General features: G+C 39.6%; 2 protein-coding genes and 1 long non-coding RNA gene across 5 annotated transcripts; 2 read left to right on the top strand and 1 right to left on the bottom strand.

The window, feature by feature from the left end:
- Positions 1-3,306: 3,306 nt before the first annotated feature.
- Positions 3,307-5,396, bottom strand: LOC136177393 (uncharacterized). The gene is made up of 3 exons (XR_010665003.1): positions 5,048-5,396; positions 4,878-4,966; positions 3,307-4,481 (listed from the first exon to the last, which is right to left on the bottom strand). It is a non-coding gene; the product is annotated as an uncharacterized lncRNA (long non-coding RNA).
- A 4,340-nt stretch (positions 5,397-9,736) lies between these two features.
- On the top strand, positions 9,737-18,210 carry LOC109995577 (E3 ubiquitin-protein ligase TRIM39). Of its 3 annotated transcripts, XM_020649344.3 has the most exons (9): positions 9,737-9,821; positions 9,950-10,064; positions 12,496-13,086; positions 14,244-14,339; positions 14,515-14,748; positions 15,347-15,494; positions 15,627-15,653; positions 15,818-15,993; positions 16,094-18,210. In XM_020649344.3, the coding sequence occupies exons 3-9, from the start codon at positions 12,499-12,501 to the stop codon at positions 16,457-16,459; spliced, it is 1,635 nt and encodes a 544-aa protein (XP_020505000.1). In that variant the 5' UTR covers positions 9,737-9,821; positions 9,950-10,064; positions 12,496-12,498; the 3' UTR covers positions 16,460-18,210. The 3 variants fall into 3 exon arrangements, with proteins under 3 accessions (XP_020505000.1, XP_020504999.1, XP_029136145.1); XM_020649343.3 differs by lacking the exon at positions 9,950-10,064 and having other exon boundaries at positions 9,756-9,821; XM_029280312.2 differs by lacking the exon at positions 9,737-9,821 and having other exon boundaries at positions 9,892-10,064.
- Positions 18,211-21,433: 3,223 nt separating this feature from the next.
- Positions 21,434-25,278, top strand: vbp1 (von Hippel-Lindau binding protein 1). The gene is made up of 6 exons (XM_020649365.3): positions 21,434-21,631; positions 23,361-23,485; positions 23,634-23,700; positions 23,776-23,874; positions 24,175-24,313; positions 24,601-25,278. The coding sequence occupies exons 1-6, from the start codon at positions 21,449-21,451 to the stop codon at positions 24,675-24,677; spliced, it is 690 nt and encodes a 229-aa protein (XP_020505021.2). The 5' UTR covers positions 21,434-21,448; the 3' UTR covers positions 24,678-25,278.
- Positions 25,279-26,970: the final 1,692 nt, after the last annotated feature.

The following is a 26,970-nucleotide window of genomic DNA, read 5'->3' as shown; positions in this document are numbered from 1 at the left end:
ACTGAAGATAGGACTCAGAAAGCATCACAGACAGTGGGACCCGGGTGTTACAACCATTGTAGACAGTCATGGCTCACAGAGTTATTTTCAGAGTATATACTTCATTTCTATTACATTTAAGTATGAAAAATCGCATATTAAGCCTTTAATGTCTATAAAAAATAATCAAAATATGGAGGTTTAGATGGATTCAGTATCACCTAAAAATCCTGGAAAAGTGTTGTTAAATTGACAACAATGGTTGTCAAGATAGCAAAACCACCCTCGATTTAAAAATGTCCCTGCAAACACTCAATGCTCAACAACATGACGTGACTTGCATTAAACTCCTGATTCATGATTTATCGTCTCAGTTTGTTTGGTAGGTAGTTAAAATTATTTTAAAATACTTCTTGTGCTCAGTTATTTTTCTTGGCAGTCACTGAATACAACCATAACATTCTATTCATTAAACATGTTGACAGTGTAGACTTTTATTACTGGGTGGAGTACACATCATCAGCGACCTTGAATATAAGGAGTGCTCAAGTTGTACCAAGTCACTGTCCATAATGTCACTGTCCGAAACCATTGACCAAAAAACCCTTCCAAAGACCTGAGGCCTGTTGCACCAGCTACGTATGAGTTCTGGTTTAAGTTCTGGTGTCCACACTAATCCATAGGTTGAAACTACTCGGTCTGTTGCTTAAGTTTTGTCATTGTTTGGTTGCAGCCGTAGACATAAGGTTCATCTATTGAACCATGCATGGAGTGGTGATTCTAGAGTCTCTTGGGGCCAAAAGCAAGAATCAATAGGGGGGCCGTCCAACCAGCGTTCATCACCATTATGTCTTCCAGTATCCCAACGCTTACTCCTCTTCCACTTTTTCCTAGTACATTTCTCTTTATTTTTCTTTGTTGACATTCATTGGTTCTCAAAGCAATAATACCAGAAACGCTTAGCAGGGCATTGAGAGTGAATGCTGTCAGATGGGGCCCCCTTAGGGAGGTTTCCTACAGTCATTGCAAAATTTTGCACATTTTGGTCCACTGCTTTGGTTTAAGTTTGTGAGCCAGGGGCCACCCTACTGGTCTGGGGCTCCAAGCAGAGGCATTGTTGACAAGCAGCGCCTTTGTATTCAAGCTTCCATAAATAAAATCAGATAAGCCAAATAATTTATCTTCATGAATGACTGGCACTGCGCTCTCTCATAGATACAATCTAGGACCAAACTGGAGGTCAAGAGACACAGTTAAGTCAAATGACATGCTTGAGATAGCTGGGAATATAGTATGAGAAACCAACGTATACCAGGGATAATATAATAAATCTTTTAAAAGAATCATCTGATGAACCATTAACAGTATTTGATATTAGTAATCTTCACTTCAGTCCCAACACACCCCAGTGCTTTATAACGAGGTGAACACCTCAACAGGCAGCTCACAGATGTCCACACCTTTCGCTAACTTTGCAGAAAAGTCCATCCAGAAGATAAAATTCATTCAAATGAAAACTCCAGAATCAAGACATGACAGACCAATCTGATCCAACACATTTTTCTTTCAATGAAAATACAGCAGTCGTAGCCTGTTAAGAACAAAAATTTAAATTGACCATATGCATGACGCATCACCCATTAAATGAAAGGAACAATGGCCACACTGTGTTAGCATTTTGCAAGGTGAGTTACTCCCATCCATGATTCAGTGTCTGCACGTGCAGTGACCCATGACACAGCCATAATTATCTGGGACGAGACCCTTTATGATGGATACAATCCGGCCTTAAGAAAATGACAAGAGTTTAAGAAGGATTAAAAGTCAAACAACATCCATCAGGAATATTCCCAAGAGAGTCTGGCTGCAGACCACCACTGTCAGACCCTACCTCTGCAGACCGCCACTGTCAGACCCTACCTCTGCAGACTGCCACTGTCAGACGCCACCATTGTCAGGACCAAATATACACGCAAATAAAATCTGGTTTAGCATTTTACGTCTAGTCCGATGATACGAATGCACGGAAAATATTTCAAAATAAAATTGGATAGTAACATCCGGTTAAAGCGTTTTATTCTATGTGTAACAGATTACTGAACATCGTGTTTTGTTGTTAAGTCGCACACTTAATTTAGTAAGCTAGCTAGCTAACTAAGTCAAATAAGGTTATCCTATTGTTTGTTTGTCCTTCCTGTCCTTTTGTTTTTAAAATGATTTTAGCCAATAAAATGTATTTCTGACAAGCTATCAAGCTAGCTGCTAGCTAACTAGTTTTTAACTTTGGTGCTTAAATGACAAGTAAACAATGATTATAACTTGTCATGATACAGACGGAAGTGAAAACTGACACCAACTATAGTCACAGGAGAGAAGATCATTTACAAAGATTTATCATGTCTGAAGATGCTGCACAAGATAGTTTTACGAAGAAGTGATTCCTCTTTTCCACAGCAAAGAACTTTGACGAGATATACATTCCTCTGTTAAATGATAGCACGCTGACACCTGAAAAACAAAAAATGACACGTAGTACAGGTCAAAATCAGCAAACAGAAAAGTCCTTACAGGTGTTTTCAAGTGGTTACACAACACTAATGTTTTGAATTCTCACACCTTCTTTACGTTTCTTTGTTGTCTACATACCTAACAGTTTACCTCATGTTGTAATTTTCCAGATGTGATGGTGTCTCTTTATGGCAAGTGTTACATAGACATGACAGTTCAATGTCGGAGATGATTAAGGGGTAAATTACAACAAAAAGCAAAAACATGTAAATGCATGAAGATGTTTTTTTTTTTTTAAACCCAGCTATTTTATTTTGTTTCATGCTTTTAGAAGCCACTTTGTCCCTTGTGATTGATTTATTTGGTGTATGTGAACAAACATTAAACCCTAATGTCATATTGTGTATTTTGATGATTTAAAACTTCATCATAAAATTCAGTTGGTTTGAAAACTAAGTCAACATATGACCCTACACTTGACATGTGTGAGCAGTCACATATCTGAGGCAGTTGAACATATGCGTACTGTTGCTACCTAGTGGGGCATTAGGGTATTGCAACAAAAAAAAACGTCTCCCCCCCGGTATTTATTAATATTCATCAAATCTTTTATTTGTCACTTGAATAAGAACATACAATTGATTTAGTGTTTGACTTCTTCAAGGGGTGGATTAACTCACATTTGGTGCTTTAGAGATTTACTGAAGGTAAACTCGCCTTTTAATGGCATTTGTTGGAAAGAATGTGAAAATTAATAAACTTCTGTTTATATCAAGAGAAGAAAAATATAAATACTCATTTTAAAAATGTGTTCGAATGCTGGTTTTATTAAGCTTTGATTTTTAATCATTCACAAAATGCAGTCACACAGAAACTTCAATCATGTTTTGCAAATTATTATTATTATTTTTTTAGACGTATACTATTTCATATGGTGTGAAAATTGTAAAAAACTAATATTTGATTACATTTAACTGCAGTTCAACTGAATAACAACAGAAACATGTTCCTGGCATTCATAAAGATAAACATTTTACCACAGCAACAAAATAAATAAAAAACACATACAATTCACATCAGCTAATCCTAAATATGCAGAAAACAAACAAAACCATACCATGTATAAATATATTTTACACTTTAGTCTCAAAAAGGTAATGTGGACCCTACTTCTACACTTCATTTAAGCAGTGAACACACACACCTACTTTCTCTGATGTACTTACACAGAAGCATCAATCTGGCTTAAATGGGCTTTTAAAAGCCTAGCCACAAGAACTGCAGAGCTTCTTTTGTTTTTTAAAGGTGTTGTAGTAGAATGGATGTTTTTAAATGCTGTTTGAAAGCTCATCTTAACTCTACTGTTGCACTGCAAACAATCTTATTATTTATAAACACCAACATTATTCCTTTGGTTGCAAAGTTTCCTTAACCTTAAATGTAAACCTCAACAGATCACCGTAAAGAGAGATATACATTTTCATAGTTTCAATAATGTTTTATAAGTTGAAAGAATGGTGCTTAGTCATCAGAGATGTTAAAGGGACATTATGTCATTTCTGCCACTAGGGGGTCACCTACAAGGTGATTGTGGATAATGATGTATGTCAGGTGTGAAATCAGTGCAGCTCAGGAAAACTGCCTGAACTAGCTCGAGTCTAGGTTAGAAAAAGCCAAGTCACGTTTGCTTACATAAACCGTTAGCTGACTTCCTACCACTTGCTCCGATGAATTGCACGGTCACCTCAAATAAAATAACGGATGTCTCTATGATGGAATAGTTTTGAGACATTTTGAACCCTTGTGGTACACGACTCAGAAAAATAGTTTACAGCATCATGTTGTAACTAGACATTTTTATTACAAGTTACGCCTTCGATCTTCACGTCATCTGAATTCTTCTCCTCTTTGCGGAAGACATGTTCACCCGACCTCTTTCTCCAGGAAATGTTGAAATCACCTGTAACCCCCTGCTCTCTAATCTTCTCCTTAATCTGAAAAAGAAAAATGTGTGCCAATAATTAAATGATGAAATTAAATTTAAAAAAATGGATATAAACATTATGTTAACATTCCTCGTTTTAAATCCAAATTAGTTTTTAGACGTGATTAAAAACTTTCCCTAGAATTCTCAAACATTCCCGTTTTCTTTGAAGTGGCCAAATGTTTTTGAGTTACTCTATATGTGTTAATCTCAGTTTTACAGCCTGACTTTCCAAATCCTTTAAATATACACCAAGTGGAAGACGGCAAATGTCTGAATATTAGCAAAATACTAGAACAATAAATACTGTATATTGCTTGCAAAAAACTCAGAAGTGAGTTTTACCATTTACCATTGACCAAAAGTATGATAATACAAATACAACATTGTGCGTATTGATAATTACCAGATTCAAGATGGCGTCCGTCACAGCAGGGTCATTCAGGTCGATTGTGGATTTCAGTGTTGTCATCTTAAAGATCATCATGTGTTTTTCTAGTGAAGACATAGATGTTAAATTATAGAAGATTAGCATAAATGTAATGGCAAATATTATAGAGCATAGGAATTACTTACTTGTGTGGCAGATGAAAGGAAGTTTGTCTTTGCAGTACTTTTCAACCCACTCTCCGGTGTGGTTAGCATCAAACACACTGGCACCACAGCTCTCTGTTAAATTTCTCGGGTGTCCATCAACCCAGTTTTGGAATTTGGAGTTGGCACCGCCTGACCACGACCTCCAAGTTTCTCTGTAGAGGCCGATCCACACAAACCGTTCATCGCCTACCAACTGCTGGATCTCTGAGTTCTCTTGGTCGTTTCTCACACTTGCCAGAACTGTGTGGTACGCCTTGCAGTACAACTGAGCCCTCCCCCAACTCAACTCTTCGTTTATCAAGACAAATCCCTGAGTGGCATTGGATGATGGGTCTGAAATAAATTGGAACACAAAACACATTTTTTAAATCGTCCTTCTAAATATTTTAATTTCCTGGCCACCGGTGGCCTGGTGGTTAGTTTGCACACTCCGTGTACAGAGGCTACTGGAATTAACAAACCAAAGTAAATATCCTGTTACTTACCAGTCATGTTGTTGTCATAACAGACAAAAGCAAATTCTTGCTCGCATTCATAGTCGTACCAGGTACCTTGCTGGACAGCAGCGCACAATTTTCCATATCTTTGTGTGTTATCTGGTTGACTTGTGTTCCACTTCTTGAAGTTAGACTCATTTCCATAGAAGCTTTTGTCTGACAGCAACCATTTCCAGTCCCAGCGCTTGTCACGCAGGCCAATCCACACATTCCCCTCATAACCACTACCCACAGCTGCGATCAGCCGCTTCATGTCGTCTGTGTTGCTGATGGTGGCCAAATTTGAGAACTTCTCTCTGCAGTACACTCCGGCATCAGACCAAGACTTTGGTTCATCAATGAAATGGTAGTTATGAAGGCGTGAGCACAGACCTTTAACCCAATGGACAGATATAGAAAGAAAGCGACTTGAAAGCATATTTAACAACTTCCCAAAGGGTTTCAAGACACAGTCAGGAAGTTAAAGTCTCCAAGACTTACAGTTATGTACCGTAAATGTCTGATAGAGCTTATATGGACTGCTTGTTTTGTTGTTTCATGACCTGGGTCCGCAATTCCAGGGAAGAATTCTCATACTCATCGGGTCTATGTTAGTTTGCTTTAAATTGACCTCACAGTTCTGTTAACCCAAGGTAGTGTTGTGAAAGATCTCATTTATGTACTTTTTGGCGTCACCTTTAACAACATTTTTGGACCTATCTCCAACAGATTTCATCCTGATTGAGGGTTTTCACTGTCCTCATCTGAATGTCCATTCTGCTTCTTTTCTTTGGATTTGCAGCTGTTTTTTTGAGTTTTTGTCACGAGTCATTGATCTTTGGTTTGGTTTTCATTTATTAATCATTCATCATTATAAGGTTTAAGCCTGTTTTAGGTGGATTTCGTTTCTGAAACAAACTGGAAAGAAATGCCAAAAAATGTGAATTAAAGTTCATAACATTAACAAAAAAATGTTTAGTAAAATGTAAATAATGTGCTTTTCGGTTCAAATAAATGACAAAAGTCAGTGGAAATTCTGATGCATCCAACTCGTAAAACATGTATTAATTTGCATAAGCTTTCAGATTTTCTTGAAATCTGGTTACGATTTGCATTAAATTTATAATGGAAACTAGAAGATGGTTACTTTAATAACCAATCATGATTAAAGAAAGGGAACATGCTTAGTCATAGTTTGGATGATTGGCTGTTGTTGGGAAATAGAAAACTCATATCTGATGCATTTGTGTGTGTGCACAAATGTCCAGTTTGAAAACGGGATTAATAGAAATCAACCCCAAACCCTAACCCTAACATCGTTCTGGAGGAACGCATTTCAAAACTCTATTTGATCGAAGGCTGAAGACCCAGCTCTTTCATGAATACCTACGACCTTAATGATGATGATGATGATGATGACGGTTTTGATGAATCTTTACATTAATGTTTAGAATTTAACAGATTGGCTGCCAATGTGTTTGCACTGGCATCCTTGTTCCCCAAGAATACAATTTGATTTTTGTTAATCACTGTAAAATTATTGCTCAACATAGAATGCAATATTGAAAATCATGATGAGCATGTTTGCAGGAATTACTGTAAAATGAAATTCAATGTATGTTTAGATGCAGACTAACCTGATGACAGTAGAACCCACAACACGGCCGCTCCAATACCTGAGGACGAGAAAATAATCCTTGAAAAAAACCTATGACCATTTTTAGAAACTACATAGCATTACTTTTTTTTGACAAAAGCCATGAACTTGATCTCAGTTTTAAACTTAGCAATAAACTGTCTTCTCATCTATGTATGAAACAGCTTTGTTGTTGGTCAGGAGAAACACTGTGGGGGTTTTGTTAAGTTTTGTGGAATATTAATTAATATTCATGAGGCAATCCGTTTTGTCTTCAAGTCCAAATGTTGAAACATATTTCTTACCAGGACATGCTGGCCTCCAGAGCGCTGTCATCTCCAAATCCTCCAGTTATTTATCTTAATATCTTTGAAATTTAATCTGCTACATTGGCAAACATCCTTCTTCCAGCCTTCTTACATCCCCTCCTTCTTCATCTTCTTCTTATTCCCTCTCCTGAGAGACAGTAAGCACAGAAGATATGCAAAACATCCGCCATCTCAATTTATGGCAGATGTAATGTGATCTTGTGCACCTCCTTTTCAGGAACCCGAGCATGAAGCCTCTTTAGATTATAACGTATCTTTGACTTTTAAGAATCAAAATGCACAAGACAATAGGATCAAAAATGGGCAGAATTAGTGACAAAGCTTTAAAAGTGAGACTAACCTTCAATGATGCATGGATGGCTTACAAAATGTGTGATTGTGTTAAGTTCAAAGATGCAAACCAGATGTAAAGCCACACAAAGTCACTGCAAGAAAGTGAGCCAACATGACGTGACAGGTGGCTCCTGGTTTGGCTAAGCAAATTTATGTTTGAGATAAATCCAGACATGGTAGTGTAGAACAGTAGGCTGACAATATAACCTTAATATTTCTGGGTGGCATTAAGATGTAACAATGACTCAAGTAGGGCTAAGATTCTGATGCTCTGGTTCATTATTGGTGTGAACTACAAGAGACACAAGTTAGATATTTCTAAGGAATCACATCAGTTAAATGTTTTAATATTAAACCCCTGAGGATAACATTTACTTCCTGTTGAAGGTTGAACTCAAACTCCATGTTTGGTTTTTAAGGACATCTGGTACAACTTCAACCAAAAGTATTTGTCCGTCCATTGTAGAAGGTTGACGCCAACGCAACATCTGGTTTTGATTAATTTTCCAACTTTAAACTTCTATCATGAATTCCACGTCTAATGATGTCCAACGTTGGTGGTTAACATCAAGATGGTAAAATGGTTTGACCAAGTTTTTCCTTTCCAATTAAATATAATGGTTGTCCATTGTTGGTTGATGTTAACCCAATGGTGGGTTTATCTCAACCATCAATGTTCGTCTGTAGTTGGTAGTTGATATCAAGTCAATCATGTTCTTTGAAATTAACCAGATTTTTATTTCCAGCATCCATCCAATGTTAAAGGGTTAAAGTCAAACCCAATGTTTGGTTTTGAAAGTTATCTCGTAACAATTCTAACAAATAAATTGATTTTCTGATGGTGAATGTTATGGTTTAAGTTGGACTCTGATGGCTATCCTATTGAAATTTTAAATCAGAAATCAATGTCTAACACTATGGTAGATGATGCTAATCCAATGTTAAGTTTTGATGTTTGCCATGGTTTCATTTCCAGCCATAATTCACTGGCTTGGAACATTAAATTAAGAAACCATACACATTGAAATATCAACATTTTATTACAAGTTTTGCATAAAAATATATTTGAAAGGCTGGATTTCCTTTTCTATTTGTACAGCGAATGATCCACTAATCACATGAGGCCCAACCATGGGGATCTGAGCAGAGCATCCAACAGCTGGATCTTACATAGAGACGCATGATGATTTTAATCAATGAGGTTCTTCTTTAAAACAGTATTCTACCCCTAACTATACATTTGCGTGGGAAACACTTTATTTTTACAGTTGTTTTTACAGCAATTAAATGAAATGCTAATGTCTTTTGTATGGTTTTGGTGACATCATGGGTAAAACTTCTGCAACTATTAACTTACTTCTACTTTGGATGCCATATCATCTAGAAATGTATTTAGAAAGTTATATTTGGTGGAAATATAACTGACCATTTGAAGAAAAAAGTGTATTTCAATGAAGTTATAAATTCTATTATAGCACATCCTGTTTGTGCTTTATGGGCTTGTAAAATTTCCCATCACACGCCTGTCACATGTCCTCTAACCTGAACCTTAAACAGAACAACTGGTTTTGTTACAGTAAGTAGCTTACCGGAAAACTGGGTGTAAAAGAACCACTTCTTTTCAATTTAGGCCTTTATTTAAGTCTAAGTAGTTAAGTAAGTTCTAGTAGATTATGTTTAGTTGTATTGTCTCAAGGAAACCTTGACAATATGAACAGGCCATAAACACAGAATATTTTTAATTAAATGTAGCGCAGCAGCATTCCTCAGGTCAGTCTACTTTGTGTGTGTTTCAGGTGTGTCATAACGGGAAAATGTTAACCATTGGACTTTAACACCACACCCATGAAGCTAACACACTCCTTCCCTGTGTGAGAGCTACTATTATGTATTCCCATGATCATATCTTCCCACACACAGTAACACAAAGCTCCTGCCACAGCATGTGATCATCAAAACTACCAAAACAGAAACTAATGGTAGGTTAAAATGGGTGTTTTAAACTGAGGAAAAGGAACAGTCAGCAGAAACAAGTGCTGGGCTCTGGAGAGGGAGGGCCTAAAGCTGATGAATAACTGTGTTGACGTTACATTTTCCTGTTTCACAGCTATCCCTGTAATTTATTCATAACCATTCATAGAGCAGGAGAGTCACCTGCTCTGCCGTCACTGAGGACGAGAAGTGTGGTTTAACAGCTTTACCTGTTTACAAGAGAAGAAGCTGTAAGTATGAGCGTTATTTAGTAAGAGCTCAAATATGATTTACTGTGTTGTGACATCGACCGTTAAGTTTATCAGTTTGTATTCTTTAAACTATTGATTGTACAAAAGGAGAAAGTACTTGTTGAGTATGCATACCAGCTGCCAGAATCTGGAGAGGATATGCAAATAGATGTTTGTATAGGCTGGGTTAAAAACACTTTGGTATTATGTCAGCGTTTATGAAATTGTTACATTACATCTAGTTTTGACTAAGTGGGGTTAAAGTTGCTATTTCTTTACATAGTTCTATAAAATGCTAACGTTGCTATAGGCTGTCAAAGGGTTGAAATGTCCACCAACAGCTGTTTTGGACCCATAAACCATCTATATCTAAATATATATCTTTATTTAAGGATCTAATTATGCGATTAACTGTGTTGACTGCATTCATGTTGGGTTTGATGAATCAGCTCTGTGACAGGCCTTAGCCCGTCCTGTGTTGGTACTGTAGGCTACTCAAGGGATTACATTGATTTACTAAAAACAATCAATGCATTGTCCAGTATAACATGTAAAAAAAGTGAGTTTAAAGGTGCTAGTTAACTGTTTTTGTTTCTTATGGACTTAGCTAGGCCAGCTGTATTGATCACTACGTCCAGAATAGGTGCTATGCTAACTTTAGTTTAGATAATCTGGCTGTAGCTTCATTTTGGGAAAGAGAATACGCTTCTGAAATAACTGTTCTTAAATAACTGTTGGTTTTTCAGTGAATATCCATTCTTTACGAATTTTAAGAAAAAACGATACAAGGCTACATGTTAGTGAGTTTTAGAGCTGCTTGGCAAATTTGTTTACTTTTTAACATAGCAAAGCTAGCTGTGTCGTATTGCTCTTCTGAGAATTTACGCTAGTCTAAGCTAATTTATGCTAGGCTAAATGTATAAGATGCTGGCTTTTAACTCAGTTTCCAATTGAGAAAGCAAAAAGCTTATGTCTAACTCTAAGTCAGCAAGTGTTCTGAATTACCCCTGAATAATCTCTTTCACTTTTATTTAACTTTCCTGTACGACCCTGAGCTAGCTGTGTAAAACATGATAGCTATCTTGTGATTTAGATTGCAGCATTTAAACATTTCTTAGTAAGTGTTCTCCAGCTTAAGGGGGACACACCACTACATAATCAACTTGCATTAAATCTTGAGAGTGGTTGACTCTGAAATTTACTAGCCTGTGTTATGGTAAACGTAAGTTAGCTTGCTAATATCTCCCAGTGAACGGAAAAACAGGTAGCCTACTTTGCAGATGTTGGAACAATTTGACCTGTTGGATAGAGTCTTAAATCAGGTAGAGAGAGAGTGGGGAACAACATATGTGGAAGGAGCCAGGTTGGACTTGAACCCGGGTCACCCGCTTTGAGGACTACATCCTCCGTTCATGGGTCGCAAGCTAACGACTCGGACAATGGTGCCTCCTGTATGATATTTATTAAATTTCCAAGGGTCTAATTGTCAAATGATACAAACAAACTTGAATACAAATAGAGGGTTGAATCAACGCCTTCCTTCTTCCTCTACTCTCCTATGTCTTTAAAGTAGGGAGATTAAATTACGTAGCAGAACTGTACATATAATTATAGGATTTTTTTTCTATTGGTAAAAGGGTGTTGGTGCATCGGTGTAACTATGTGTCTTGTTTCTCCAGGAATTGTGGGTGTGTCTGCTTGGTATATTAGGCTGAGAACACGTTGACTCATACACCATGCACAACAAACAGTGCATGTTTTGAGAGTCCTGAAATTCAAGCTGCACACGTTGTTATTTCTTGATCTTTTCTCATAATTTTATAATCTGCATGTCTGATTGCTGTCTTTTTAAAGCACTATGTAACTCTGTGCTCTATAAATAACGGTTATTCTTAATATTATTACATAGGTTTCAAGCTCTGTATATACTGTATTTACACAGGGCATTTGATAATAAGAAGGTTGTTTGAATCTGTGGCTCTCAACTGGTCAAACTTCAAAGCCCAACACCAAACTCCTTCTTAAAAATCATGACCCAAATTTCTGATATTTCTTTCAAAGAATCAGATTTATAGAATGAGAAAAAGTGCAGTTTGGACCTCAGATGGTACCAAAAGTGATGGAATAAAGAGAACAAACAAAATCCAGCACATTTAAAGAGCGATTCATGGAATTTTGGTACTTGTTTTTGGGTCCCGACCCACCTGTTGAGAACCTCTGATTTAAAAAAAAAAAAATGACACTAAAACCAGGCACATTTGGTCAATTTGAGGGATATTTTAACTTGTTTATGTTTAAGACTATAACAGTATGGATATTCAGTACTTTTTCTACCTGTTCCTGTACATGTTTGTTCCGTGCTGTAATTTTTAACTTCCTCTATCAAAGGCATTTAGGGAAAAACATTTGAACTGACTTCCTTCTTTTGCAGGCAATGGCTTCCTCAGGTAACGTGCTACAAGAAAAACAGTTCCAGTGCACCATCTGTATGCAAGTGTTCACCGACCCAGTCACCACTCCCTGCGGACACAACTTCTGCCTTGCGTGCATCCAGAGTGTGTGGGAGAGCAGTGACGTCTGCCAGTGTCCTGCCTGCAATAAATCATTCAGCTCCCGGCCTGAAATCAGCATCAACACAGCCTTCAAAGAGCTGGCGGACACATTTAGAAATATCATAGTCAGTTCGTCAGCTTCCCCACTGTTGGCAGCCAAACCTGGCGAGGTGGTGTGCGATGTCTGTGCGGCAATGTCCCAGCAGGTGAAGGCCAAGAAGTCCTGCCTGGGGTGTCTGACGTCATATTGTGACGCTCACCTGGAGCCCCACCAGAGGGTCGCCACCCTGAAGGTCCACAAGCTGATTGATCCGGTGAAGAACCTGCAGGAGAGGATGTGCAAGAAGCATGACAGGCTGCTGGAGATGTTCTGCAGGGACGAGCAGAAGTGTGTGTGCCAGTTCTGCACTGAGACCGAGCACAAAGGTCACCGGGCCGTCAAGATAGAGCAAGAGAGTGGGGAGAGGAAGGTACAAAAGAGTGCTTTAAAAGTATTCTAAGATCCTGCAAATAATACAGAATCTGAAGGTGATGGAAACAGAAGCCTTTTATCTTTCTATCAATTTAAGTTTCAGCCAACCTTGGCTGTATGCAGGAAAACAGTCTAGGGAAAGTAAAAGAAGTGAATTCATCAGCTGAAGACAAAAATTACGTTTTTATTATCTCTTGAGGCAGATATTTCAATTCGACTCTCATTATTAGTTGGACTGTAAACATAACAAACACATAAAAGGAAAGTCTTGGCCCTGATATCTTGTATGACTCATCTTTGCATCAGCCACAACAGAAAACCCTGAATAGTTGATCAGGAAATAGAGAAAGATGGATTGTCACTTAGAAATGATGTTCAATGCTCAGCTAATCTCAACTGAAGAAAACCGTAAATTCCTCACAGAGCCTGAAAAGAGCCGTTTTCACATATGCACTCCGGATAATATCTAGATATTTACAGGAGAACTGATTCTCCTGAACTAGCCGTTCACATATGCTCCTCACAGCGGGGGACTTTCCCTGTCAGAGGGGAGGGGGCGCGGGGGATTTCCCGAGGTAAGACGTGACGTAAATAAACAACGTGGAAGTAATGGCCGAAGCAACAGAGTCCGCTACACGACGTTATAATGAGAATATTTGCCTTTATATCAATGCTATGTGTAATCCAATGGAATGACAACATCCACAAAAGAGAGGAGAACAACATACTGACCAACAGAAAACAGAATGCAGACGTTTAATTACGTGCACAGAGTTCGTAGTGGTCACGTGCAGACACTTTAGCTGGTCACTATATAAACGTCACTCGGGTCCCATTGGCTCGAATTGAAATCTCCGGAGTATATTCGACCGCGTTCAGACATCAGCTCACTCTGATTTTCTGCAGAAAAAATACGAGGGGTCTGGCCGGAGAAGCTCCGGGTAAAGTCGGCGCGAAAAATGCGGCTGTTTGCTTTCACACATAGCCTAAAGAACCTCCGGGTAGCCAAATCTCCGGAGTTTTTCAGGAGATTTCCGTATGTGTGAAAAGGGTTAAGGTGATAGATAGGGAAAGTTGATGAACGAAGAGTCTTGTTTTGTAAGGGACAAGCAAATGTACCAACTGGTGATTTTGATTTCTGTTCTGTCTGTTCAGGTCCAAATGAAGGAAACTGAGGCAGATTTTAAGCAGATGATCCTGGAACGAGGGTGTAAAATCGAGGAGATCAAAAACTGTCTGAAGCTCAGCACTGTGAGTTTTAGGGAAAATAATGATCCCTGGGAGGCAATGTTTTCAGTGGTATCTGAATGTTAGCTTAGCCCTGCTTGCTCATATATTCCAGCCATCCCTGCTTATATACAGTATGAAGGCAAATATTTACCCCCTTAAGTTTTTATTCTGATGTCTTTTTTAATCTCTCCTCCAGATTAGTGCAGAGAAGGAGCTGAAGGAAAATGACCGCCTGTGTACGTCTCTGGTTCGCTCTGTCCAGGAGAGACAAGCTGAGGTCAACTCGGAAGTGAGAGAGAAGCAGAAAGCGGCCGAGAGGAGGGCCGAGGAGCTCACCGACGAGCTGCAGCAGGAAATCGACGAACTGCAGAGGAGACGCGCTGAGCTGGAGACGCTGGGGAGCACAGACGATCACCTGCACCTCTTACAGGTCCGGGATTTTATAGAAGCCTAAAGTGGCCAATGCTTGAAAAAAAGTTGAATCGTTGTTTTTTTTTTTTAACTCGAGATCTCGAGGGGAATAATTAGCACGGGTAAACATTTAGTTTGAGATCACAGCTCAATGATGAAGAACAGGAAAAAAACGAGAGTCCACCTCACCTGACCCCTCTTGATTTCAGCAACAAAAATCACTGTTCATGACTGTTGGAAAGAAATCATAACTAACTTAAACTTAGCCTAATGGGTTGATCCATAATGGGTTCACTTAAATATAAGCTATCACACCTCAGCACAGGCTAACTGCTCATTAGGGCCAACACCAACTCCGCGGGTAAAAGCTAACCCAAGGTTCCCCCTCAAATTTGAACAAGCTTTATCCGCTTGGCGTTTTGCCTCACCATGATCATATGTTCTCTTTTTTGCCGTTACTTAGCCGCCATATTCGCTAAGTTTAAACTGCGCCCAATCACTGAATTGTATCCAAGTCTACGTTTTATTTTTAGGAATAAGCTACTGACTCTTTCTTTAATGAATGCAATGCCTCAATTCTGCAACAATATTCCACTTTATGTTTCTTTCTCTTGTAGAGGTTTTCCGCTCTTACTTCACCTCCGCCCAGTAAAGAGTGGACGGAGATCGGCGTCTACCCTGAACTCTGTGTGGGGACAACGAGGAAAGCCCTGTCCAAACTGGACGACACCCTGAAGAAGGAACTGGACAGTTTGAAGAGAAACGGTAAAATTCACCGACAAGTCATGTCCGGGCGGTGTTAGCCGTCATACTTCATGCTTTGCATTTGATTGAGTTAAAAACCAATCATCAGAAATTAACAAAAAATGTAATATAGCATTTTTATCTTTCTGGCAGAGATGAAGAAGATGCAGAAATATGCAGGTAAGACCAAACCCGTGTTTTTGGCGAGTTTACATATATGTAATACGTCAGTGCGGGACACAATATATCCACTTGTTTTTAACACCATGTAAACACAATGATAGATGTGATTGTATTTGAAGTAGATTTTTAGTGTTGCTCTTTACTCTGTCTTATATTCAAAGTGGACGTGGTTTTAGACCCAGACTCCGCCCATCCGAACATCGTCTTGTCGCCTGATGGGAAGCAGGTGGGTCGCGGAGAGCTGCTTCACATTGTGCCAGACAACCCCCAGCGCTTTGACCCGGTCATCTGTGTTGTGGGGAAGAGCGGCTTCCTGTCGGGCCGGATCTACTTCCAGGTCTTGATTGTTGTTGTATTCATTTCATATAAATCGCAGACGCCACAAGATCAAGTTGGCAATGGTAAATGTTTCATATCATTTTTTCCTTGTCATCCAGGTCGCAGTGGAGTCAAAGACCTTCTGGGATGTTGGCATGGTGAAAGAGTCCGTCAACAGGAAGGGGATGATCACTTCCAAGCCGGAAAACGGCTACTGGACGGTGCGGCTGAGGAACGGGAATGAGTATCGCGCGCTGGACTCCCCCTCAGTACTCATTCCCCTCAAGGAGAAGCCGCGGACACTTGGAATTTTTGCTGACTACGAGGAAGGGACTGTGTCTTTCTTTAACGTGGACACTGGATCTCACATCTACACCTTCACTGGGTGTTTGTTTTCCGAGAGGATCTTCCCCTTCTTCAGCCCGGGGGTTTGCGATGATGGGAAGAATACGGCGCCTCTGATCATCACAGCTGTTAATCATTAGACTTACTGACTCCAAGTGTGTTGCTCTGGTTGTTTTCACACAGACATATTTTTCATCTTTATCCGGAAATCTACTGTACACACATCAGCAGATTCAAAAAGTCTACAATCCCACACAAATACAGTGTTCCGATACCATTTTACCTTTTACGTTAGCTTGAATTGAGATTGGACGATACAGTGAAAATTATTTATTTGAACCTTTTATTCGTAATTTTTAGCAGCTCTAAACTTCGACAATGTGATCAAGTTATTCAAGTAAATGGTTAAACGTTGTCACACTAGAATAACAAGTCAGTAAAGATTTTTAATTCATGCCCGTTATGGCAAACATTTTTGTTGAAGCAGCAGCCCGTCACTATCCAGGGCTCTTGCTCTGGTAAATAGCTACTTTCCCACTGTGATAAAGATCTACTACCTGGATGTAAACCAGCACAGTGGGCGGATGGCATCTCGTAATGCAGGCAATTCAGCAGTATTTTGATCTTAAAAATTCAGACAAAGTTTGATGTGGGCTGTATCAATTTAAACTGGAATACAACCACTCAACCAGTCCAATGCATAACCAGCACAGGCATGTGAACGTGAACCTGCAGGGAGGACTGAAGGCTGGTCATGCTAGCACCGCTAATGTTAACCATGCTCAGAAAAAACAATTCGACATTATTTACCTGCTGACGCTTTGATTCCATGTTTAGCCGTTTTAAATATGTATAGTGCTTAATTTTGAAGGTTCTCTGAAAACTAGATTAGTTAAACTGAAACTTAACTTGAATTTAAGTTACTGTGAAGATATCCGCCTTGGGACATCCCTAAATATGAATCCTACAGTCAAAACAAACTGAGTGAAACTTTACAGTAACTATGCTCACAGTTTTTCCAGCCATTCAGAAAAACTCTTCCAAATAGCTTTTGAAAAAAGATTTTAATAATCTTAACTTGATATCAATAATAATAATACCCCCTTAATTTGCATTTTTGCTAGTTTTGAGTTCAGTCGCGCTGTATGCTGGTACCATACTGTAGTTGTTTGCTAACGTCACAATTATTTTTTCCTGAAATGTGTTCTTCTTTGCTGCCCAAAAAACAGTACTTAACAGAGGCAGCAATGACCTATACAATGTATTTTCTGTGAAGACTACTGTTTTCTAGACGATACAAGTCCATATTTGAAGGTGCTAGTAAATTAGGATTTTCAGATCTTGCATTCCAATCTCCCTGATACCCATATCGGCTTTTTAGACTATTGGAATCGGTATTGTCAGGACATCTGTTCAAGGGACACAAACCTTTCTATCTCAAAGATGAAAGTTATTCATGATTTCTTACATTACTGTATTATCAATTATACCACTGTAGTAGTATTGCAGTTCATTTTTCTAAAAGCAGCTCATGAATGTAGGCCGATTTGTGACAACAAACCAAACCATGACAAGTACAGGTAAAATCCAAACTTCGGCATTGGCAGTATAAAATGTTTATTTGTGTGCCTCAACTGTATACCTTAAAGCCCTAAATGTAAATCAATCACACCTTTGCAAAAGTATACCTTACATGTTTGTGGTTGTGCTATGGACTCAAGGGGCTAAGGGAAGTATTGTACTTCATATTTGTGGCCCAGAAAATTCATTGACTATTTCAGACATTCGGGAGGTGCTAGTTTACTTTTTGTTATAATTTAAATGTATTTTGATCTGTTTCTCGTGGTGATTTGTTTCTGAAATAAAGAGTGTTTACTTTTTTGTCTCTGCACCCTGGAAACTTTTCTGTTTTGCAAAACGTTTGCAATCGTCTCTGCAGTATTTCCATGTGCTTTGCATTATGAGAGGCCATGTTGCCTGCCATGCATGACGGATATCAGGAAGCATTAAGAAGGAAACTTCAGCTACAAGTTCTTGCTGCTGTACAGATGATCGTCCTTATACAGCTGTGAACTCTATCCTACTGAAACTGACATGATAATATCGTTCTTTTTAGAAACAATATCTGTCGCTGTAGCTCATATTTACATTGCTGCTGTAGAACAAGCTTCATTCAAATTACCGTGTTGCTATCTCATAAAGCTATCAGGGCTGATGCCTTAGCAAACAATGGTCTATTTACACATCCCATGTGAAGGAACAACATTCATTACTGTTTACAAGACAGATGTAGGTCAACCGTAGACATACAAGAAGTGTACTTAGCTACTCCCATGGGAATGCCATTTAAAGGTCCATGTTTGGCGTTATTGTTCTTTTGTTAAAGTCTGAAGTGACCATATTAGGACATGAGGCTGGACCTTTTTGACTTGCCTTTGCCTTTTGTCTCAGATTTGTGTACAGAACCAGGACTGTTTAATAAACCTGTCTTTTTTTCCATTGAATCCTTTTTAAAGTATGTCTTTGTGTCACTTTGGTCCATTGCTCTTAGAGGGCAGACTTCCTGACGGGAAAATAATGTTGCATCAACACGATAGGAAAATGTCTCAAGGGATTAAGAGTAGATCCACTTATTTGAATATGTTTGGGGTTTATTGCTTTATAAGACAGATGAAGACACAAGTCATCGGAGAAGACAGCTCACAGTACATTAGAGAGATATCCTGCTCTTTCCTTTACATGTAAGTTATATTGTTTTTCCTATTAAGTGAGACTATTGATAATGGTCTTTGGATAACTTTGGAGTCTTGACTTTTCTACATGAATTGTGTTATTATCTCTTTGAAAACACGGACCATGGAGAGGGTAATGTTTGGCACTTTGGTGCTTTCAGGTGAAGTATGGATTAAAGATCATCTTCATTCATTTCAGACAAATTAGCAAATTAACCAAAAGCTAACTAATAGTTTGATTTTGCGTTGTCAATAGGGCTGTACCATTTTGCAATCTCTCTCCATTACAAGCAGTATCACTTCATCAGCCAGAGCAAAACTTGGGGTAATGCTTTGCAACATTGTCGAACAAAATACACCGATTTGGCCACCGTCAACAACCAGCAAGACCTGGAGGACCTAGCTAGTCTGACTGGGTCTAGCGTTACACAAGTCTTCTTAGGTCCGTACAGACCTTGGGGCTGGTCCCGGTCAGACGCTGATGACTACAGAGAGGAAGAGCCAGCCTACTGGAACTGGGAAAAAAGCAGTTTTCCATATACAGACTGCGGTCTCATAGCAAGGAATGGACTATGGTCTCCTAAAGCATGCACCTCTGCTTTGAAATTCTTCTGCTACGACAGTAAGAATATGAAGCATGTTTTAATAACACTCTGCGGTGGTGGTGGTGGTGATGGTTACATTTAAAATGGCATGCAGTCACAGGGCTGATGATACGACATTGTGGTTATATATATTAATTATGATCTAAAAATTACTGCCATCCAACAGAAACATGATCCAAGATTTCTTCCCATTTGGAAAGACCTTAAAATCAAAATGTCTGTAAAAAAAACAACCTCATTGTGCAGCTATAAATGAAAAAGGGGCATCCGGACTCCACTGCACAGTTCCAACAAATGCAGTTAAGTTATTGCATCCAATTAGCTTTGTGTCATCACCACTCATTACAAGTCTTTTTTAAAATGTCAATTTCTTATGAAAAAAGCGACCATATGCCTGGCCCATGTTGGCTTAAAACCACCACACATTAAAACCAGATCCTTACTTTGGAGTCACATCCTCAGACCATTGCCTTTTGACAAGAATTTTAGAAAGTCACCAATATTAGCAAAATAGTATAATAATAGTTATATATTATTATAATAGTATTATAATAATATAATAGCAAAACTCTGCTCATCTTCTCACACATTCACACACCTGTGACCACATCATCCCCGTCCTTTATAACCTCCACTGGCTCCCCATCCCCCCAGCGTATCCACTTCAGACTCCTCATCATCACACTGCAAAGCCCTCCATGACCTGGACCTTCAAGAAATCTTGAACTTGTACTTACTGACTGCATAGAGGACAAGTTTAGATTGAGCTTTTGATGCATGTTGCATATGGTGCTTGCCTAAATAGAAATCATACACTGTGTGATATTTGCAGGGTCTCCCAAAGTTTTATTTTGGGGGAAGGCTCCTTGGACTGGTTGGCTGCTCAGACGTACTGCAGGACCCACCACACAGACCTGGCCAGAGTGCGAAACCAGCTTGAAAATGATCACTTCAGAAGAGTATGACGGAGGACTTGATGTGGATTGGGTTGACACGGACCTACTGGGTCTGGTCTGATGGTAGTGAACCCTCATTCACACCCTGGCTTCTGATAATGCCCCAGATTCCATACCATAACTGTGTTGCACTTCAGGTCAACAGCAAACCTCCTGGGATGTTGAACACTCAGTGCAGTGTGGAAATAAATAAATGTGGAAATAAATAAATGTATAAATAAATTTAAGACATTTAATTATTTATGTCCCATTTATTTACCAGTTTTCATTTATTTATTCACACAGTTATTTATTTATTTATTCTTTTATTTATTTTTTCCAGTATTTATTTCCACATTTATTTATTTATTTCAGTATTTATTTCTACATTTATTTATTTATTTTAGTATTTATTTCTACATTTATTTATTTATTTTAGTATTTATTTCTACATTTATTTATTTATTTCAGTATTTATTTATTTTTTCCAGTATTTATTTCTACATTTATTTATTTATTTCAGAATTTATTTCTACATTTATTTATTTATTTCAGAATTTATTTCAGTATTTATTTATTTATTTCAGAATTTATTTCTACATTTATTTATTTATTTCAGAATTTATTTCTACATTTATTTATTTATTTCAGAATTTATTTCAGTATTTATTTATTTATTTCAGAATTTATTTCTACATTTATTTATTTATTTCAGAATTTATTTCAGTATTTATTTATTTATTTCAGTATTTATTTATTTATTTCAGTATTTATTTATACATTTATTTATTTATACTTCTGTCAGATCTCGTCCTCCATATACTTCACCACTGCGTACAGGTAATAGATGCAGTTACATGCTGCGGCCGCTAGGGGCAGTAGCGCCTCCCTCTCCTCTTGAGACGGTCGACGCCCAGGCTGCTTGTACGGACGGAAAGAAGGAGCAGCCTCTCTCCAAGATGGCGGCGACCATAGACAACAGCAATGCCGTGCAGGCGACAAAGAAAAAGCACCTCGGGATCCCCGAAGCTGTGTTCGTGGTACGTAAACGTTGACGTTTCTCTTTTAGCATCGTACCCCCCTGCAGAAGTAAGACCGCGGAAACCCCGTTTTTACCACGCCGAGCCTGCTGTCTGCGCGTCATGCTGGCTACATGTTAGCACGCTAAGCTAACTGGTTAATCCTGCTGTGTGTGTGTGTGTGCGTGTGTGTGTGTGTGTGCGTGCGCGCGCAGGCTGGGCGGCTGCTCGCGTCCATCTATGGAGATCATGGTGTCAGTGTGTGAGTCACACTGCTCCTCGTGTCCTCTTCAGGTGTTTTAGTTACCTCTATTAGCTTTAGCTGTGTGTGTGTGTGTGTGTGTGTGTGTGTGTGTGTGTGTGTGTGTGTGTGTGTGTGTGTGTGTGTGTGTGTGTGTGTGTGTGTGGGGGGGGCTGCTACTACTAAACCTGCATCATTATGTTAGTGTGTATTAATAAACCCCCCCCCTGAAGGACCCCTAACCCCCCTGAAGGACCCCTCTCCCCCCTGAAGGACCCCTAACCCCCCCCTGAAGGACCCCTCTCCCCCCCTGAAGGACCCCTAACCCCCCCCTGAAGGACCCCTCTCCCCCCTGAAGGACCCCTAACCCCCCCCTGAAGGACCCCTCTCCCCCCCTGAAGGACCCCTAACCCCCCCCTGAAGGACCCCTAACCCCCCCCTGAAGGACCCCTAACCTGTTAAATTATACAACAAACCTCCTTCTGAGAATGAAGCATGACTCAAAGTTTCATTAAAATTAAATAAGTTTATGATAAAGGAAATATAGTATTCCACTCTTAATGTTTAGGACCCTATGTAGCCCCCTTAGTGACATCCTTCAGACCCTGGGGTGCGTTCCAATTGTCATTTTTGCTTAGGAAGGTTCCTGAGGCCGTGTTCACACTTGACTTCTTTTTTCAACTGCCAGCGCCTTTTTGTTTTTCACATACAAGCCTATGAAAAAAGGAAAAAGGATGACGCCTTTTCAAAAAGCGCTGTGCCCGACGCCTTTTTCAGTTGAATTATTTCAGCTTTTCAGAAAAGCGCTGGGTGACGTCAAGCGCCTTTCTGACAGCGGACCAATCAGGACGAGTAGTAACCTACGTCCCTAGTTACCGGTGCCCAACAACGGCCAACTGTCCGCTCCGGTCCGTTATGGGAGCCTCATCCGTCAACACCCAGCGGCTGTGTTCTCAGTCTGCAGCACGGAGAGCTGGAGCACGAAGACAGAGGAGTTTCCGTGGTCATTTTACAGATTCACTTGCGACAGCACGAGATAATACGATGTTCGTGGTATAGAACTCAATAAAAACCTTATAAACACATAAACAAACACATTAACAGTCTTTTTTATCGTTGTATCGGTGTCTGACTTCCCGTCCCGTTTGTTCTTTTCTGTGCTAAATTGATGCGTTGTGCTCTGGCGCGGATGCACCGCAGACTAGATCCCGTTGTTATGGTTACAGAACACTCGTGTATAAGCGCTCAAAAGGCGCTGAAAGCAGCCTAAGCCATGATTCTTATCTTAAAAGTCATTTGTTGGTCATTTATTAGCAACAAAGTGCACTAACAGATTTGTAAAAGATGCTCTGAGTTTGAAGTAATCTAAAAACAGTGTTGCTGTAACATAGTTTGTCCACTAGGGGGGCGCCGGTTATTTTCCTTTTCACGCTCCTGGTCGTTTGTTTCAGAGAGGATATTCTCTGTCAGTGACTCACCCAGGACTCTCTCCTCTGCTTCACTTCACAGGAGGATGTGGACTCTTTTATGAAGCAGCCGGGCAACGAGACGGCGGATTCAGCTCTGAGGAAGCTGGACGAGCAGTACCAGAAGTATAAATATATGGAGCTGAACCTGTCCCAAAAGAAGCTCAGGTAACGCCACCGAGGAGACGTCTGTGCTGCTTCAAATTTCATGTTTCAGTTAAACATTTACCTTGATATTCACAGTCGTGTATCTACATCCATCAATGAGCATGTTCTCTAAATGATCTGGACTAAAAGTTGTTCTGATTATTTGTAGGTTGAAGAATCAGATCCCGCAAATCACACAGACGCTAGAAATCCTACGACACATGCAGAAGAAGAAGGTGCACAACATTTTAGAGAATAAAGCATATTTCCGACTGTACGTTTGTCTAAACACTTCTGTTAATATTTTCCAGGAGACCACAGAGCCGATGGAAACGCACTTCCTATTGGGTAACAACGTTTACTGCAAGGCCTCAGTGCCGCCCACCAACAAAGTCTGCCTTTGGCTAGGGGTAAGTCAAGGTGCATGCTACCTGAACAGTGACATTTTAAATTAGTTCAGTGAGTGTGTTAAAGAGGTTTAAGTCAGCATCAGGATTGTTTTATATCATGTGGACTCTTTTCTCGTTTGAAGTTTCACTTTCCCAGTCCTACTTCTACCTCACTTTAAAAATCAAAGGTAGACTTGAAATCGATGAAATCACAGAAGTGCTCAGGGGAAAGTAAGCTGCTAAATATCACCAAGGAGATAAAGACTCAACATAACTCCAGTCCTTTTCACATCTTTCACCCCGCCCATCCCCCTTTCAAAGGCTAATGTCATGTTAGAGTACGACATCGATGACGCCCAGGCTCTCCTAGAGAAGAATCTATCCACGGCGTCTCGCAATCTGGAGACGCTCGAGGACGACCTGGACTTCCTGCGGGACCAGTTCACCACCACCGAAGTCAGTATCCTTCCACTGTGTAGCTGCGAAATGACAGCGAGAGAAAGTTTGTACAATTTTTGTTTTTTGTTTTGCACCCTGTTTGTTTAGTTTTGTCAAATCAGTTTTGTTTGTAAATTGTCACATTGTTTATTGAAGCAGAAACAGCGACATCTGCTGACGAAAAGGTGAAACTGCGTCTGCTGCACACCTCCAACGTTGAAGGATTTTAAGCAAATAGAAGTGTTGCTGCTGCTGCTGTGTGTTTTGTTTTTTTGTGTTTGTTTTCTCCTTAACTCCTCGCTCCCTCAGACATGGCACGAGTCTACAACTGGGCCGTAAAATCAAGGAGCAAAGAGAACCTCCTCAAATCTGCAGACAAGTCTTAATATCAGCGTCCGCACCGCCTTCTGCAAACGATTTCCTCCTTAGTCAATAAAAAAAAGAAAAACAAAGCCCTCAAAATGTGTATGTTCCCCCCAGAGCTCTGTCAAGCTCTGACTCCCTCCACTACTGTTTTCTGTTGATTTGTTAATTTTTAAAGTATTTTTTCAAGTAAAAACGAACAAAAAAAAAACAAATGCAACGGGGCAGTTTTTGTATTCTTCTTAATGATTTAAATGTTTAGTCAGATAGTGAACGAGTTGCACCTTCTTTTTTCTTTACTGCATTTTTCCACCTTTCCGCCCCTCTCCTCCTCAACCTGCAACAAATAATCACATCTGGGACCTTACACTTCAGTCGATTGAAAATCACCCAGTTGCCGTTGTAGAATCGGGTTGGAAGGATGAACGGCGCAGAAGATTTTTTTTTTTTACTCACTGCAGGACTTGAAGGAGTTCAGAGGGATCAGCTGTAGTCCTCCTCGTTCCTCCCTTTATCTCCTCCTCTTCCTCCCCTCTCAGCTGCTGCTCTGTCTATATTTATTTGTCTCTCACTGTATTCATCATTAACAAAGAATGAAGTAAAAGAAGAACACCTGGGCAAAGAGATGAGACCTCGATCTGCTGTTCTTTCTGTTATTTCTGCTCATTTAAACCGACGAGACACAAAGGGCTCAAAGTCACTGCATGTCACAAAGTGAAGTCTTCTCTAAAACTATAAAGACTTTCAAGCATGAGTTATATAATCATACACATATAAATACGGCCTGTAGGTTTCTATATGCATTTTAAGGGTGAAGCTGTTGAGATGGAAAATGTAACAAATGTTCGTTTTTAGGTGCGTGCTGTCTGACACCTTGTGTACCTCATGCAGCCGTTTCAGGCCTTAATAATAGAGCACGACTGATTAATCAGCCAAACTATTGTGGCTAATTTGATCACAGATATGCACATTATTTCTCCGTTAAATCACCAGTCAAATAGCATTTAATTTGAGTTTCATTGTATTACGCAACAGTTCAGCTAATTGTTAAATTGTTGTTGGTTTCAGGTGTTTTAAGTTTAGAACTAATCGTAATTTGGGACAGCTCCACCTTTAGTATGCTTATTGGCAAGTCTGCACCACAAAGGTAGCACAAGTTCCTCTAACATTTAAACACATTCTACCTTAACAGTTTCAAATATTTATTTTTCTCAGCATTTCAGGTGTTTTTGCTGCAAATAGTCAAACCTGTTCTGTGTAGTATCTCGTTGCCTCCACCCAGTGGTAAAATGTGGTACTATATCACAGCTGACTGGACTAGTTCACTTTTATCATACAGTACAGTGAGTGTGTGGAAGTCTTGGAAGTGTAACGTGGCTTCATATTTATCTTAAGTCCTACAAATGCTTTTTCTTTAAATTCCAAAACTTTGCCTGGTTATTCTGAGCTAGCATCTGGCTAGCTTAGTTTAGTACAAACTGTAGCAAGAGGGGAGCTGAGCCTGTTTGGGTCCAAAGGTCACACAACAGTTTAAAACTAAATACTTAATACATTAGGTACCCACTCCCCCCCCCCAAACAAACACATACTCACACACAAGATCTTTTCATCTGCACATGGATCAGAAAATCAAAAAATGTCAAATATATAGTGAGAATAAATTCTGCAGAGCCTTATTGTCGGCTTTTGTGAGGGTGCAGTTTTGTTGACGGCTACCTCGTTACAAAGCTTGGTAGTATTTTGCATTCAGTGCGTGGATGCAGCCTCAGTGAAACCAAACTCTGCCAAGGACCCTGGCAGAGAAAAGCCCCAACAGTGCCAGTAAATCAACCTAGGTATGTGTCTCTGCAAACCCTGACTGCTCTGCTTCTTTCCATCATACGAGTGCTTCCCTCCACCTGCCTTTATTCCTCCTTCCCTTCCCAGAGTCCTGAGGTGACTTTTTCCCAGCAACCACGTCTTTGTTTGAGCCACGCTGAGCCGCGGATCAATAAAAGAGGCTTGTGTGTTTGGGGGGAGCAAAAAAGGGGCAAAAACTCTTAACAGAGTGGAATTCCAAGTCGGCTAAAAATGCTGCTTTCAGCTTCAGTGATATCATATGACTCGACAGTTTGCGTTGAAAGAAAACTCATTTGCCTTCCTCACAGTGGAGCCAAAAAGCATTAACAGTCGTTCCCAGGCCTTTAGCGGCTGATAGGGCTTCCAGTAAAGAAGAGGCCATTACACATTACGCTCAGATTGAATTGTGTTTTTTAGGGGAATCGGATGAATGACTTCCAAGCATGGTGGACTTCTGGAGTGCTATTTGACTCTCTG

This window comes from Labrus bergylta, chromosome 22, assembly GCF_963930695.1.
Source record: "Labrus bergylta chromosome 22, fLabBer1.1, whole genome shotgun sequence".
In the NCBI taxonomy this organism is placed as follows: Eukaryota; Metazoa; Chordata; class Actinopteri; order Labriformes; family Labridae; genus Labrus; species Labrus bergylta.
Note: the sequence above shows the minus strand (reverse complement) of the source record. Positions and strands in the feature narration are given on the sequence as shown.

Excerpts from the sequence above, each read along its gene's own strand:
- LOC109995577 (XM_020649343.3), top strand. Across the intron at positions 14,340-14,514 it reads ACTGTCTGAAGCTCAGCACT|ATTAGTGCAGAGAAGGAGCT; the intron begins GTGAGTTTTAGG and ends TCTCTCCTCCAG. Across the intron at positions 15,994-16,093 it reads CGGGCCGGATCTACTTCCAG|GTCGCAGTGGAGTCAAAGAC; the intron begins GTCTTGATTGTT and ends CTTGTCATCCAG.
- vbp1 (XM_020649365.3), top strand. The coding sequence starts at position 21,449 with ATGCTGCGGCCGCTAGGGGCAGTAGCGCCTCCCTCTCCTCTTGAGACG. Across the intron at positions 23,486-23,633 it reads CTGTCCCAAAAGAAGCTCAG|GTTGAAGAATCAGATCCCGC; the intron begins GTAACGCCACCG and ends GATTATTTGTAG. Across the intron at positions 24,314-24,600 it reads GTTCACCACCACCGAAGTCA|ACATGGCACGAGTCTACAAC; the intron begins GTATCCTTCCAC and ends TCGCTCCCTCAG.